This window comes from Haliotis rufescens, unplaced genomic scaffold (assembly GCF_023055435.1).
Source record: "Haliotis rufescens isolate VD_foot unplaced genomic scaffold, xgHalRufe1.0.p SCAF_10, whole genome shotgun sequence".
NCBI lineage: Eukaryota > Metazoa > Mollusca > Gastropoda > Lepetellida > Haliotidae > Haliotis > Haliotis rufescens.
The window spans coordinates 25,103,898-25,120,712 of NW_025963780.1; the positions used below are offsets into that span (position 1 = coordinate 25,103,898).

At 41.0% G+C, this 16,815-nt stretch overlaps 3 protein-coding genes across 4 annotated transcripts in view; 1 reads left to right on the forward strand and 2 right to left on the reverse strand.

Annotated features, from left to right (window-relative positions):
• Window positions 1-3,552: 3,552 nt before the first annotated feature.
• Window positions 3,553-7,834, reverse strand: LOC124117115. Of its 2 annotated transcripts, none has more exons than XM_046478846.2 (3): window positions 7,744-7,834; window positions 5,051-5,294; window positions 3,553-4,463 (listed from the first exon to the last, which is right to left on the reverse strand). In XM_046478846.2, coding segments are annotated over exons 1-3 (519 nt in total). In that variant the 5' UTR covers window positions 7,746-7,834; the 3' UTR covers window positions 3,553-4,190. The 2 variants fall into 2 exon arrangements, with proteins under 2 accessions (XP_046334802.2, XP_048244700.1); XM_048388743.1 differs by lacking the exon at window positions 7,744-7,834 and adding an exon at window positions 6,233-6,424.
• Window positions 6,646-10,946, forward strand: LOC124117116 (replication protein A 14 kDa subunit-like). Its single transcript, XM_046478848.2, has 4 exons — window positions 6,646-6,837; window positions 7,777-7,851; window positions 8,313-8,427; window positions 10,227-10,946. The coding sequence occupies exons 1-4, from the start codon at window positions 6,745-6,747 to the stop codon at window positions 10,301-10,303; spliced, it is 360 nt and encodes a 119-aa protein (XP_046334804.1). The 5' UTR covers window positions 6,646-6,744; the 3' UTR covers window positions 10,304-10,946.
• A 1,069-nt stretch (window positions 10,947-12,015) lies between these two features.
• LOC124117117 (GATOR complex protein MIOS-like) overlaps window positions 12,016-16,815 on the reverse strand; it is a 41,292-nt gene continuing 36,492 nt past the window's right edge. Inside the window, exons 27-28 of the mRNA XM_046478849.2 lie at window positions 15,690-15,783; window positions 12,016-14,674 (exon numbers count right to left, since the gene is read on the reverse strand). Of these exons, the coding sequence (XP_046334805.1) occupies window positions 14,560-14,674; window positions 15,690-15,783 (209 nt within the window). The 3' untranslated portion in view covers window positions 12,016-14,559. The remainder of the gene's footprint in view (window positions 14,675-15,689; window positions 15,784-16,815) is intronic.

A 16,815-nucleotide genomic window follows, 5' to 3' on the forward strand; every position in this document is an offset into this window, starting at 1 on the left:
AAATGTTTTTCAAAGCACTTTGAAAGTACATGATAGTAACAGTGTTCTGATTAACCTATTAAACGGATGTGTTGCCCTATAACCCTCAAGACTACCCTCAAGAGTAATTTAATCGCCAATTAACTATGTTGTAACTAACTAGACTTATGTTTGCTTCACATTCAGCGTGTTTATTCCACAATCACTTGTACACACCGTCTCCAACACCTGTTAATACAACTGTAAAAACAGCGGGAATTGATTTCAGCTTCACCGGTTATCACATGTTAGGTCACATGTGCAATATGCAAATGCTTACCGGTACTTCCGGCTCTCTACTCGCGGATGTTGATTGTTTTACCGTGTCAATCTGCATCGAGGCGAGGGTCATTTCAACTTTATTTGCAGAAATTATTAAACTTTATTCAAGGAAAAGAGATACAAATCATGTTTATGTATGGAAATATTTATTGGAACAGTTATTGAGGACGAAATGCGAAGTTTTATTGTCAAATGCTGGGCTGGCTATCGGACGCCGGTTGACATCGCCAGTGGGAAAAAAATGTGAGATCTTCGACTCCGTGTATAAGACGACCCCCCTTCTTAGCCCCCTTATTTTAGGTACGAAAAACTCGCCTTATACACAGCGATATACGGTAATTAACTGACATTCTGTAATGGGTACATGCTGTATGAGAGAGTGAATTAGATGCTGTTTTGAACAGATTTCAGTTACATAACAATGGGTGTGTCTGTCGTGTGAGCTTAGTGACACAGTTGTAGAAACTGACCACGTTGGAGAAGCCTCCAAGATCAAGTCAAGGATTATATTTGGGGCAAATCTAGGATTCTAACCTACCATCAACAGTTTACTGTTATGAAAACATATGTAATCCATATCGATATAATAAACAGCAATAGATGAATATATCCTGGCAGCATTTCAAATAAATCCTTGTAACATTTGCACCACAAAACAGCCATTGCAAAGAAATGCTTCACTGCATGTGTCGACTGTAAAACCTGGGCAGTCCAATCAATAAACCATTCATAACACATATACTTTATTCTGCTAACTTAAAGCAAGTCATCAAGTGCTCATTCCAAACACTGCTTAATCCCAAAACAAGGCTTACATCTTCATGCTTTTTATGTTCCACAGGTTTTTTTCTACTCATCAATCGAAAATGGTAGTTATTACACTTTTGGCAAGTGCAGAATGTGATGTATTTAGGTCACATGATACTTCAAGTCTTCCAACCGCTGGCTGGCCCTCAATGGTTACCTTGTAGTTTCATGACATATATCAGACTCAAACTAAACTAAACCAGAACTCCCATTCCACCATCTTTCCGAGGCAAGGGAGCTAACTGACTACAAGGGTGGAAACTGGACAGAAACAATGTCTGACTATCACACGAAGGAAGTAATGTCAAAGTCTGAAAATACATGCCATAGCGTAGTGTTTGTTTATTCCTGTGGTTAAAACATGTTTGAGAGGGTCACATGTTACGTAGCTGTAACAGAATGATAAGCATACTTCAGAACATGCACTGTAGCTCTCCTTCATAAATAGTCAACAGTTAAACTTTCAACAAAGACCGTCACTTAACAAAAGTTGCTATCAGCATCAGTGTCTGACACCTCATTGTTAGTGAGTTTGCTTGTCAGTGTCCGAAATAACTGCCAGCCCGCCTGCCCATTGTTGGTAACTTTTCTGTCGGGCTGCATGACATTTTCCTGAAACTTGCCCGACGGTGAGTGAGTGAGTTTGCTTGTCAGCGTCCAGTGACCATTGTTGGTAGCTTTTCTGTCGGGCTGAATGACATTTTCCTTTAACCTGCCCGATGGTGAGTGAGTGAGTTTGCTTGTCAGCGTCCAGTGACCATTGTTGGTAACTTTTCTGTCGGGCTGCATGACATTGTCCTGAAACCTGCCCGATGGTGAGTGAGTGAGTTTGCTTGTCAGCGTCCAGTGACCATTGTTGGTAGCTTTTCTGTCGGGCTGAATGACATTTTCCTTTAACCTGCCCGATGGTGAGTGAGTGAGTTTGCTTGTCAGCGTCCAGTGACCATTGTTGGTAACTTTTCTGTCGGGCTGCATGACATTGTCCTGAAACTTGCCCGACGGTGAGTGAGTGAGTTTGCTTGTCAGCGTCCTGTGTCCATTGTTGGTAACTTTTCTGTCGGGCTGCATGACATTGTCCTGAAACCTGCCCGATGGTGAGTGAGTGAGTTTGCTTGTCAGCGTCCAGTGTCCATTGTTGGTAACTTTTCTGTCGGGCTGCATGACATTGTCCTGAAACCTGCCCGATGGTGAGTGAGTGAGTTTGCTTGTCAGCGTCCTGTGACCATTGTTGGTAACTTTTCTGTCGGGCTGCATGACATTGTCCTGAAACCTGCCCGATGGTGAGTGAGTGAGTTTGCTTGTCAGCGTCCAGTGACCATTGTTGGTAGCTTTTCTGTCGGGCTGAATGACATTTTCCTTTAACCTGCCCGATGGTGAGTGAGTGAGTTTGCTTGTCAGCGTCCAGTGACCATTGTTGGTAACTTTTCTGTCGGGCTGCATGACATTGTCCTGAAACTTGCCCGACGGTGAGTGAGTGAGTTTGCTTGTCAGCGTCCTGTGTCCATTGTTGGTAACTTTTCTGTCGGGCTGCATGACATTGTCCTGAAACCTGCCCGATGGTGAGTGAGTGAGTTTGCTTGTCAGCGTCCAGTGACCATTGTTGGTAACTTTTCTGTCGGGCTGCATGACATTGTCCTGAAACCTGCCCGATGGTGAGTGAGTGAGTTTGCTTGTCAGCGTCCAGTGACCATTGTTGGTAACTTTTCTGTCGGGCTGCATGACATTGTCCTGAAACCTGCCCGATGGTGAGTGAGTGAGTTTGCTTGTCAGCGTCCAGTGACCATTGTTGGTAACTTTTCTGTCGGGCTGCATGACATTGTCCTGAAACCTGCCCGATGGTGAGTGAGTGAGTTTGCTTGTCAGCATCCAGTGACCATTGTTGGTAACTTTTCTGTCGGGCTGCATGACATTGTCCTGAAACCTGCCCGATGGTGAGTGAGTGAGTTTGCTTGTCAGCGTCCAGTGACCATTGTTGGTAACTTTTCTGTCGGGCTGCATGACATTGTCCTGAAACCTGCCCGATGGTGAGTGAGTGAGTTTGCTTGTCAGCGTCCAGTGACCATTGTTGGTAACTTTTCTGTCGGGCTGCATGACATTGTCCTGAAACCTGCCCGATGGTGAGTGAGTGAGTTTGCTTGTCAGCGTCCAGTGACCATTGTTGGTAACTTTTCTGTCGGGCTGCATGACATTGTCCTGAAACCTGCCCGATGGTGAGTGAGTGAGTTTGCTTGTCAGCATCCAGTGACCATTGTTGGTAACTTTTCTGTCGGGCTGCATGACATTTTCCTGAAACCTGCCCGATGGTAAGTGAGTGAGTTTGCTTGTCAGTGTCCAGTGAACATTGCTGGTAACTTTTCTGTCGGGCTGCATGACATTTTCCTGAAACCTGCCCGAAGTTCTGGCAGATAATTTTAAGACTACCAGTACTTATGTATTCAGTTTTATCTTAACTTCTCGTAGATTCTAAAGTGATTGTTTTGCATTGTTTCAACTTAATCAAGATGTGATTTGTATCAACATTTTTTTTTGATTTAACAAAATAAAAAAATGTCTGAATGCGGGCAGGTAACTTGGAAGATGGGCAGGCAACAATTATGAGCAACCTGCCAGGCTGTCTTGTTGGGTTTTATATTTATTTCAAACACTGATCAGCACTGATATTCAAATATATTCTGAATATATACTAAGTGCTGACAAACGAAGAACCATTATTAGGGAGAATCTGGGATATTAAACCACAATCATAGGTTTCTGGCACGCCTAAGGAATGCAACTCTGCACAGCAAATTGCAGCACCATATACAACGGAGACTCTTGTCTCTACAAAACTAGTTAAGATGGAGTATTTGTAAGTGCCTAACCATTGGGTCTATCTATTCATCCTGAGTGTACAATGTGTCAAATACTTGTCTCCCTTGAAATATTGCACTGGGGTACGAGACTTGCGACAAATAGTATTTGAACCCACACTGTCACATGCACCTCTCATATAAATCCTTGAACAAAGGGGAGTAACTCTGTCATTATTGTCGCAGTAATCTCAGACTGGATTGATTCTCTTTGCCTTCACTCAAAAAATACCACTACCCAAATTCCTGCAAGTATTTCAACTCATAGCTAAAGTCATAATCATATTTGGACAAATCTAATGTGGACGTCTGTAACCCAAGCCGGTTGTCCAGTGAGTCCAGTCTCTGCAATAAAGACAGATGTGGTGCCAGTTGGAACGGGATGTCAGCCAGAGGCAACATGTGGTTGTTGTTGGAAAACATATCAAGGGGAGACAACTGCATGTTCATTCCCACTACGCCTGTTGTCATTGCACCTTGGTAGCCGGGAGGTTGCTCCATTTGGGTCTGAAAAAAAAGTAGTCATTTAAACAGACCATTAAATAATTGGTCCTTAGGCCTTAAACTATACATTTGCAATCTTAAACTGATCAAGGAATGAAATACTAAATTTCAAATTGGGGAAAACTTAGAAATATTGTTTTAATTTTTTGTTGTTTATATGACAAGAACCCTTCGCTTATACACTTTCATGTTTTTGACAAAAAAACATGTGGAAAAGGATGTTCTAGATGTTGTCAGGTCGCATTTTCTTCTCTCTTTTTTAATGAACATTAATTACGGTAACCTGATTTTCTAGGATACACAGGACAAAGAAGCGTGCATTCAGCAAAACAAAAACATCGGTGACTTTGGTATTGACTTTTTATTGGCCTCATTTTTCATGTATACAAACATGATGACAAAGGAATCAGTTTCATAAAAAGTGTTACCAAGGTTACCTTTGAGTTCATAATCAAACAAATTCTAAACATGTCTAAAACTTATATTACAGTAAATGTTATAATACCATCCCTCTTAAAGCAATGGTTTTGAAAATATCCAGGGGCAATTTCTGTCATAATATTTCTCAACCCGATAAAGCTATATCCTACCTGTGCGTAGTCTGGAGGTGAATGCATTCTGTGCTGATCAACATACTGTTGATGAGTGACGGTAGTACGATCACTAGCAGTTTCACCAATCATCAAGAACCCATCTTCTTCACGATCGTCATGGTTACCATCAGGGGGATAACGGGTAACATCCTTAGTCTGACTTTGGGGTAGCAACTTTAACCTGCTGAACACTGACTGCAACATTGACTCCTCTGTGTGGCTCACATCTAGCACCAGGTACCTGTAGCAGAAGCAGACAATCAATGATAGGAGAGTGAGTTTGGTTTAACGCCACTTATAACAGTATTTCAGTAATAACACAGGATGTCAGCTTGATCATGTTAATGTGGGAGGCAATCTCATTAATATCAGATCTTAGTTCAGAGCATCGGGAAAGTGACAGTCGGAATGGGTTTTTTCTAACCATGCAACCTCGAAAAGGTTATAACAGGGTATTCCAAACAACAGTTAGGGGCTCATCATCTTTCTCATCAAAACCAAAATAAAGTTTGACAACCCATATCATCCTGCAGTGTATCATATCTCCATTCTACCATAATTATGAATACCACTGATCCATTTAATTCTCCATTCTACCATAATTATGAATACCATTGATCCATTTAATTCTCCATTTTACCATAATTATGAATACCATGATCCATTTAATTCACTGAAAGTGGTAAACATCTGGAACCTGTCTTCACTCTCTCCCTCAGTCACTGGCTCTGTCTAGTCTTTTTAGCGCGAACATGTCTTTTTAAAAAATATAATTTTCATGACACCTGACATTCACTATAAATTGACATTCAACTGTTGGGACTGCCATTAGCCATTAATAAATCATTTTCTGTCATCCACAAAAATGACAAAGGTAAATGTTTACATTACAAAACAGCCTTTTGGGGTCACAAAATAATTTATGAATTAAGATAAAGAATTAAGAGAATTCTTGATATGTAGGCCTAAATATCAGGAGCATTTATTGACATAACATAGATTGCTGCCAGCGTTCTACATGTATTACCAGTTTACACACTTGTTTCATTACATCCATATGTTCGTTCGTTTTTTAAATCTAACCATGGACCTAACCTAACCTAACATACCGTATGTAGTATCAATGATCTGACAAGCTGGTTGACGTATGACGTTAATGTTTTTGATATTCAAACTTACTTTCTGTTTCGAAGATGGGCTGACACACGCAGATTAAGTCTTTTCTTGCAAATATGTCACTATTAAATGTCTGAACGATGTTGGGCAACTGGCAGAATAAGAAGCTGACTCAATCGGCGTCTACCATGTAATATGAATCATGTTGTAGTGCTTATACCTCGAAATACAACACAAGGGGGATGACAGGTACTTGTATATACTATCATCCATAAAACAAATTCTAAAGTAAATTTGGATGTATATAAATTTAACTGAACATTCATATCTAACGCCATATAGTATTTCGGTTTTTTTTATTAATTTTCCTCGTATTTTGTATTATGTACTGAGTAAGATTAAAAATGAATTTGATTGGCAAACCTCTTTATGTACTGAACCGAATCTTGAGATATGTTATTCTGAATATACTATGATGGAGCCGGAAGTGAAATCAGCAGCTTCCGCTGAAGAATTTCCCGCGAAGTTTGCAGATTGTTGTGTTCGTGGGAACGTCTTACTTTTATAAAACAGACATGGACAACGAATTTTCTCGCCCAAGAGTAAATGCATCGCTCTTGTCTTCTTACTCAGGAAGACAGGTGTGCGCCCTAGGAATGGCCAAAAATGTAAGTAGCGCCAGAGCCAGAAATAGGCTGAATAAGTCACTCTGTAGGCCCTATGCATGTGTATGAAAACGTTTTGTCAGTAATTCACTAATGATAATTAAACGTTAGTCGCTAGGGTTGAGTTGTATTGAAAATGATTGTTGAACAGGGGCTGCGGTAATTTCGTAACCCAAACGAGTTCGTAAACAAATTCCTCAAATGTGAAATTTCGTAATCCAAATCGAAAATAGCAATTTAGATTTAGGTCTATATAAACATCATGATATAACATGATCTAAATCCTGCAGCAAATGCAAGGGCAACAATGCAGTAGACCAGGCACAGCCCGAGCACTACCAGTATCATCCGCTCAATTACCCTGCTATAGCACATTAATTAGCCAAGATGGTGATCTGGCGAACCGCATTTGAGTCCCCGCAGCGCTAACTGGATCTGAAAAAGTGCGCCAGGTAGAGTGCATTACTCCCTGGCAACAATGCAGTTTACCGGGCGCAGCCTGAGTGCTACCATCAGCTCAGTTGCCAAGAGGGGCGGTGGGGTAGCCTATTGGTTAAAGTGTTCGGTCGTCACGCCAAAGACCCGGGTTTGATGGGTACCCGGGTACCCTGGGTACAATGTATGAAGCCCATTTCTGGGCTGTTGCTGGAATATTGCTAAAAGCATCTTAAAACAATACTCACTCAATTACTGCGCTATAGCGCGACCGCTGGACTTGTCCGACATTGCCGTGGGTCAGATTCTATTCAGGGAGTCATCATTATTTAAATATGGGTAAATATTTCTAAAGCTTGTACTTTTTACTAACATCCTTAAAGAGGCTGCATGTAATGTTGATATTTCATTGAAGAAATAAACAAACCCCACTTGTCGTTTATTTCTTAAGGAAACATTGTAAAACATGCTCACATTCATAGTGGACAGTTTATTTCGTTGTTGCAGGTGGACAGCAGCGGCCTTGGCCTGACACTGGCTACTGGAGACGGAAAGGAAATTAAAATCACCATGCAGGAACCTGTAAGTGCACATGGGAATCAGCCATTATCTGGCAGTCCTACCTTGCATACTTCAGCTTAAACAATGGTTTCTTTAATCACATTTGAGGTGAACTGGTGGCCCAGTCGTCTGTGATACCACAATTTGCTGTGCACAGTTGTGGCCCTTGGGCCTGCCAGGATCCAATGATTGTGGGTTTGAATCCTTGGTCTGTCTGCACCATGCTAGTGGGTTTCACTAAACATGCTAAAGTGGTAGGTAATCATGTAGAACTTCGGGATTTTCTTCCTCATTACGGGGCAGTCGGGTAGCCTAGTGGTTAAAGCGTTAGTTCGTCATGCCGAAGACCTGGGTTCGATTCCCACCATGGGTGCAATGTGTGAAGCCCATTTCTGGTGTCCGCCGCTGTGATATTGCTGGAATATTGCTAAAAGCTGAGTAAAACCAAACTCACTCACTCATTGTAAATGATCGTGTTTCAGCTGACAGAGTACGTGGCAGGGTTGACAGAGATCCACGGCAAGGTTGATGAGCGAGGCTCCGGCATCGTGTGTGACCACTATGTTCTGTTTCCTGAACAAGCATCGAATACTTTTGGTAGGTCAGCTGCTGGTTGTGCTATGTGGTTATCATGTAACTTGCTCTCCTATGCTTCCCCGACGTGATATGCATTATATGCTATACCAAAATGTGGGTGGCCAAATCAATACAAATTTGGGTTGGATGATATACTTTCTAGAAAATGCTCATAGGCGAGGTGAAATTGGGTTTAACATTGCGTCCAAGATTGTTGCACTTATATAGCGACGTGCGTGCATGCATGTGTGTGGGAGGGTGGGAGGGAGCTGCTTATACCACCGTATTTTCTTGAGTATAGTGCACACTTTTTTTCCAAAAAACACAGCTGGGTAGAAGGGGGTGCACATTATACACTCCATAAAGAGTTTTGATGCTTTTTGTCCAGACTGATGCTGATTTATAGTGCAAGGTAACTGAGATACCATACCACAGTTTAACATAAATACACCACTCGGCCACAGTATACTGACCCCAAGCCGACCAGTCCTTGTTCTAGCCCCAGAGCTCCAGACAGGGTAACAAGTACCATCTTTTAACCTCTTTTGGTATGATGAGGCCAGGGATCGAAACCTGGACCTTCCTCTCTCTGGGGAGACGCTCTACCACTAGACCACGGAGGTGGTCTGATATATGTATATGTATCATGTATAAACATAATCGGAAAAATGCTCATAAAATATATATCAATGTATGAATACAAACAAGTATGGTGTGCTTAGTAGACACATAATCAATCAAGCCCAATATGTTTAAGTTGTTTATTTTTATACCTTGTGCAGGACTAAATCAGGGTCACAATCTGAAGGCATCCCTTTTTGGTGTGCACAGTTGTGTCCCTTAGGTATGCCAGGAACCTTGATTATGTTTCTTGGTTTGTCAGCATCTTGTCCATGCTCATGTTTTTCACCAAAGTGATACAAACTTTGCTCCCACAGGAAATAACTGAAATACAGTTGAAAGCAAAGTCAAACCCTACTGATCTGGGGTAGAATAGGTCTTTAGCAACCCATGCTTGCCGTGAAAGCGACAATGCTTGTTGGAAGAGACAACTACCGGGATCGGGCCATCTTCCCGAGGCAAGAGCATTAACTGACTTTAAAAGTCCAGTTTCCACCCTTGCCGAACTAGGCTGGAATTACTGGGCTCGATCGTAGCGCCACCAGTGGCTATTACCAGTTATGTCCCTTCTAAGCCTCTCCTATGGACCGATCAGATTCCACCTCTCGTATCATTTGCGTTTGCTTCACACTAAATGGTGGCACCGAGTCAGGACGATCTGCTCGATAATCAAGATCTATATTGTGATTAAACAGGTCTTACATCGCGATATGCATCAATCACATGAGCACCTTGATTAAAAACATAAAAAGATTTGGAAAATATCTGCTGACAACGAGTTAGCGATGCACATGCTTTGCAAATCGTTCAATCGACCGAAATCTGCACGACAGTTTACGAACCGGATTTTGATTTCGGTGCGCAACTTTGATTGGACTATGCATAGACTCGTTAGTCCAGCCAAAATGTAACTCCATAATACCAGCCTAGTTAGGCAAGGGTGGAAACTGGATTTTTATAGTCAGGGAAGATGGGATCGGGCGGTCAGGCTCGCTGACTTAGTTGATGCATGTCATCGACCCCAATTGCATAGATCGATGCCCATGATGTCAATCACTGGATTATCTGACCCAGACTCGATTATTTACAGACCACCGTCGTATAGCTGGAATATTGCTGAGTGCGACGTAAAACAACAAACAAACAAACTCATCAGTAAACAAAAATATATCTGACAACTTTATTTCCTTCCCTACTAGATATGCAGATGTACAACCAGGCAGTGGAATTGATGACCAGACTGCCTGACCACTACCAGATTGGGGTCAAGCAATGAGAAGCAGAGAGGAGTCTCTGTGTTAAGTAGCTATGGACTAATATGTGTGTGTGTGGACATGGTGGAGTGGCCAAGACTCGCTGACCTGTACCAGATGTGCCAGATCAAGTTGTGACGAGCTGGGGAGCCAGCTGCCGATATGCATCGGTACTGAACAGTGTTTTGTCTCCGTGATGGTTGGTGTATGCCTGTAAATATCAGCATCTGATTTTCAAAAATCCCGATACAAAGTTATGTATTCTTTCTTGTAGTCTTGCAAATATGGCTGTTAAAAATCAGGTTAGCCACTTGTATATTTATGGTCAAGGAATAGGTATTCACACGTTTTATCCATAGGTGGCAGTTATCATGATTATTTTCTTAGCATTATTTTCAACAAAGTAGACACAATTTATGGATAACAACTTCTTTAATACTTTTAAGGCAACGTTTCGGAATAGATCCTTGCTTGACAACAGTATAAGGATCTACACCGAAAAGTCGCCTTGTTATCCATAAATTGTGTCTACTTTGTCATCTGTCAACTTCTGAGTAATGCCTAGCAAACAATTCATTATTTTCAAAGTCAGATTAATTAGATACATTGTCAAAGTGATGTACCCGACATCTTGTGAATAATGATTAAAAGTGTATATGCAACATCTTTTCTGTTCTTGTGGTTTTTTCTAATGCTTAGCAATGTTTGCGAGACAATCGTCATGATTGTCCCTTTGAAAGTATGTGGCATAAGCAAGTGAATTTGTATACTGCTGCAAACAGCATTATTCCAACTCCCATCGTGGTGCCAAATTTTCAGGTCTGGTGTGGATACACTTGTGTGTTGAGGAAAATGCTTGCATGACAATATGTCTCAGCTGTTACTACAGAGAACAGTCTTAAGGGAGGCACATCTTGTCTGTTTTACTGTAGCAGCTGAAGTGAGCAAGAGCAAAATAGAGCTTATCTGATGCGGTTGTAAAGCTCTGAATACTGAAGGAGTGAGCAATATCTCAGCTGTTATACTGTAGAGAGCCTTGTATCTCTGCCGACATTCACAACAACTCGGTACTGGGTGCCAACCTCTACCATTGAGGTATCCAGGTTAAGAAATATTGAGTCTTGTTTGTGTACATATCTGTTGCGAGTAAATTATTGAATGAGTGAGTGAGTTGGGTTTCACGCCGCTTTTAACAGTATTCCAGTCATATCACGGCGTGTCAGCTTAATGTGGTAGGAAAGCCCGAAGTGATGCAGGTCTCAGACGTTTACCATTCGGTGAAACCCACGAGGATGGGTATGGTGGTGACAAACCTAGAAACATAATCAGGGCGAACCCGGATTCGAACCCACAATCATAGGTTTCTGGCATGCGCAAGGGACGCAACTCTGCACAGTGAATCGTGGCACCTTAGACATCTGGGCCACCTGTGCCCCCACAAGTACATTAGACTGGGATTTTCACATACAATGCATGACCATGCATGCACAAAAGTTTAGGGCTATTTGGCTGATTTGTCACTCTTTGCAAGAAAAAAATATGTTTCAACGTTGAAATATTGGTGTCCGTATACCAGATAAACATTTCATGGCTTCCAGCATTAAGACTTCCAAAATACCACTTAACAAGGCTTGGCATCTGGCATACAAAATGGGGGTTGGCACACACAGCATAGTATGGCCACTGAGACTTCATCAACACCCCAATACTGTAACATGAACATGACACGCAGGAATACAATAGATTGTTTATTATATACAAGATACAATACAAGCTTTGGGTTTCATATATTCACAATGATTGCACTGTCCAGATGATACAATAACTCTCATTCATCACTTTCATGTTCTGAAGACCGTATAGGGTGAGTGAGTGGGTGGGGTTTGACCCTGAACTGTATTGGCATACAATCACACTACTCGTGAAACCCATGGTATTGTGCTGACCAAGGATCATAAATGGAACAATACCTGGATTCAAATGCACAGCTAGTGGATCCTGGCAAAGCTAAGGGCCACAACTCTGCACAGCAATTTGCAGCACAAAAGACTGGATCCTTGTAACCCTGGTTTGAAGCTGTGAGATGTGATCCAAGGCCTGGAGTGAGTGAGTGATTATGGTTTTACGCCGCTTTTGGCAATATTCCAGCAATATCACGGCTGGGAACACCAGAAATGGGCTTCACACATTGTCGGGAATCGAACCCGGGTCTTCGGCGTGACGAGTGAACGCTTTAACCACTAGGCTACCTGACTGCCCCTGACAAGGATGGAAGGCCATGTGTTGTCCATAGTTGCTATGGGATACTCTTTGGGGAACATTCATGCCAAGCATTCTAACCTTATTCTGTCATTGACTGTCTCAGTATGAGCGAGCGAGTTGGGTTTAAAGCTAAAATCAGTTATATCACGGTGTATCGGCTTGGTGTGGACGAAAGCCAGAAGTGATGGAGGTCTTAGACGTTTACCACTTCCTTGAAACCTCGAGCACAGGTATGGTGCTGACAAACCTAGACACATAATCAGGGCGAACTGGGATTCAAACCCATCTCGAAAAGGAAGTGAATAGAGTTTTACAATAAATACGACTCAATCATACCAATACTTGTAGGATCGCATATCCTTTGTCCTGGAAGACTAACCTGACGGCAATGTGTTTGTTGTTTAACTCATACTCAACAAAATTCCAGCTATATAACCACAGTCTGTAAGTAATCCAAGCCTGGAACAGTCAATCCAGTGATTGACATCATGAGCATTGATCTATGCAAATGGGATGCGATGACAGTAGTCAGCAAACCTGACCCTGTTAGTCGCCTCTTATGACAAGCAACCCTACTATCAAGCATCGAAGAACAAATATTATTTTACATTTCTAACTTCCACATTTTTCCAAATCATGCTGATATAATGTGAGAATGCATATTGCTTAATTGTCTAAGGGCAGTTTAACAGCGTCACACAGAACAGCTGATGCATGCAATCTTATTTAGAATCAGATCTTAGTGCTCACTACCGATAGAATGATCTGAGGACATCCCATTTCAGGTCATGTCAAGAATGACTTTTTGCGAACTTTTACCAACCAATGAATTTGCTAACAAGAAGTTGACACTAGCCAATTAGAAAGCAGCTTATCGAGTTTTACAGCAATTGTTTCAAACTGGTGACTTCCATTCAAGACTGCTTTGAAAAATATTTTGACAGTTCTTTATTCAAAATTTGAAAATGAACAAAACAAAAATCTGGAATAGATGGCTGAGATAGTATAGCAGTACTTCCCAAGGGCAATGGAAGATCTCTTCCGTTCAAATGTATATCCCACTGAGAGAAAGATGATGATTATGACAGAACTTAGATTGGAATACCCCATGTTAACTTTTTCAAGGTTGCATGATTAGAAAACACATTCCAACCACCACTTTCATGATCTAGTAAGTGACGCTGAGATTGGTTGGATGAATTTGAAAGGTCGTTCTGACATGACCCCTTATGGGATGTCCTCAGATCTTTTTTGAGCACTAACGAGAACTAAGATCTGATATAATGAGATTGGCGATGTATGTGAATGTAGGTTATAATGATAAGAAATCAGTGATGGACAGGGTCCTCTGTGAAGTGTATTGCTTGTCTGGATATAGACACATCCTGAAGGTCAATCACATTTCTGATATAAATAACTCAATTTCGTGTGACATAATTCAATGTTCGAAGTATAAATCAAACGTGCAGCTGGTCAAAGGGAGAAGAGCACCTGAGCATGTCCAGCACATAAAGAAAGGTCTTAATCCCTCAATCATAGGTTTAATTAATGTTGAAGCTTATTGAAGCTTCAAGCGTATTCCTCATACAAATCAGTTGTATTGTCTGGGAAATGTATTTTGAACATTCAAACATGCAGCCTGTCAAAGGGAGATAACTCTGTGAGAATACTCCCCTCAATAGACAGGTATGGTTCCTCAGTATATATGATCTTATGACTGACAACATCATTCCTCAAACAGATGTCATTATTATCAGAAATTTAATTCAACTTCATCATCATGCATTTGCTTATTCAAGCTATGATCAAAACAAAACAATTAGCGTATGGCTGTTATTATTTTTCTCCAAATCACAATTTTCATTTCAACAAAAGTTTCAGATAAGTTATCATGAAGTTCAAACAATGTTTTAAAAAATAATCACAATTTCCTATGTCATCAAAAGCTGTAGATACGAGACTGAGAATGAAGTTTTCAGTCATAATATGTAAGTTTAAATATAGGTATCTTTTGATGTCACGTGGCTGGCACGAGCACCATTGCCGTACTCTCTCTCCCCATCACACGGCCCAGCGAGTCGATCTTCATACACTTGCAGCTGCAGTCGGTCACGGGACACTCTGAGTGGTCTCTGACAACAAACAGTCAGCATGTGGTTGGAATCAAAGAATAAGGTTCTGTAGCTCAGCTGAATGTTTCAGTAATATTTCCAACATTAGCTCATAATGGTCTATAATGATAATAATAATAAAAACAACAACAACAAATAATAAATAAAATAATAATAATAATAGGCTATTTATATTGCTCATATTTCCACAACACTCAGGGCAATGCTCAATGCGCTATTACTACCCCAGTCAGTGGATCAATGTGCACTCAAGAATCATTCTCAGCTCCCTGGGGAGTATACAACCCAAGCCACATTGCCATCTCATCCTACCGGGTACCCATTTACTGCTGGGTGAACAGAGGCACATTTCGAACAAAGTCACTTGCCCAAGGAGACACCACATGTGTTACAAGGGTAGGTGCCTTATGATATGTCAAAAGGGGTGTTTGACAGTATAAGAACCCATAAAATATTATAATCGAGTGAGAACATTTGATTCCTGCGCATATTACATTCCATATTTATCGCCATCTACAGCGCAACATCGCCAATAAAGCGACCCACTGTAGAAACCTTCAAAGTTGATGCTGTTGTTTGTTTGTTGTTTAATGCCGCACTCAGCAATATTCCAGCTATATGACGGCGGTCCAGTGATTGACATCATGAACATTGATCCACGCAATTGGGATATGATGACATGCATCAATCAAGTCAGCGAGCCTGACAACCCAAGGCATAGTTGCCTCATACAGCAAGCATGAGTTGCTGAAGACCTATTCTACCCCTGATCTTCAATATCTTATAATAAGATAAGGTCGCAGACGAAATTTAACGTGGAAGCAAAGCAAAACAACCAACAAACAAAACTTATAATTTTGCTCACATTTGTGTAATAATACGTCTTTTCCTTCCACATTGCTCGTTGTTTAAGGAGTAATGCAGGTTAAGTAAAAAATAAGGGCAATGGGAAATGTATGAATTACTTTTTTATAAACTCCTCATTCCAAACACAAACATGATACATTGAACTCACTTGAACCAATTCTGTATATGAGAGGAATGGCCGCCGTGTCGACAGGACTGACACCAGGTGAACCAGTCGTCAAACATGGACATCTTCACAGTGCCTGCAAACAGACTCACATTGAATCCACAGCCAGGACCTCGCTGTCCATCCCCAACATGGGACGGGAGGATACTATACCACTCAACATATCACAGGGATACTATACTACTCAACCTTTCACAGGGATATTGAGATACTATACTACTCAACATATCACAGGGATACTATACTACTCAACCTTTCACAGGGATATTGAGATACTATACTACTCAACATATCACATGGATACTATACTACTCAACCTTTCACAGGGATATTGAGATACTATACTACTCAACATATCACAGGGATACTATACTACTCAACCTTTCACAGGGATATTGAGATACTATACTACTCAACATATCACAGGGATATTGAGATACTATGGTATTCAACCTTTCACAGGGACATTGAGATATACTACTCAACATATCACAGGGACATCGAGATACTATACTACTCAACATATCACAGGGATACTATACAAATCAACATATCACAGGGGCATTGAGATACTATACTACTCAACATATCACAGGGATAAAGATACTATACGACTCAATATATCAGACATTGAGATACTATACTACTCAACATATCACAGGGACATCGAGAAACTATACTACTCAACATATCACAGGGATACTATACTACTCAACCTTTCACAGGGATATTGAGATACTATACTACTCAACATATCACAGGGACATCGAGATACTATACTACTCAACATATCACAGGGATACTATACAAATCAACATATCACAGGGGCATTGAGATACTATACTACTCAACATATCACAGGGATAAAGATACTATACGACTCAATATATCAGACATTGAGATACTATACTACTCAACATATCACAGGGACATCGAGAAACTATACTACTCAACATATCACAGGGATATTGAAATACTATCCTACTGAACCTTTCACAGAGATATTGAGATACTATACTAAACATATCACAGGAATATGGAGATACTATACTACTCAACCTTCCACAGGGATATTGAGATACTATACTGCTCAACATATCGCAGGGAT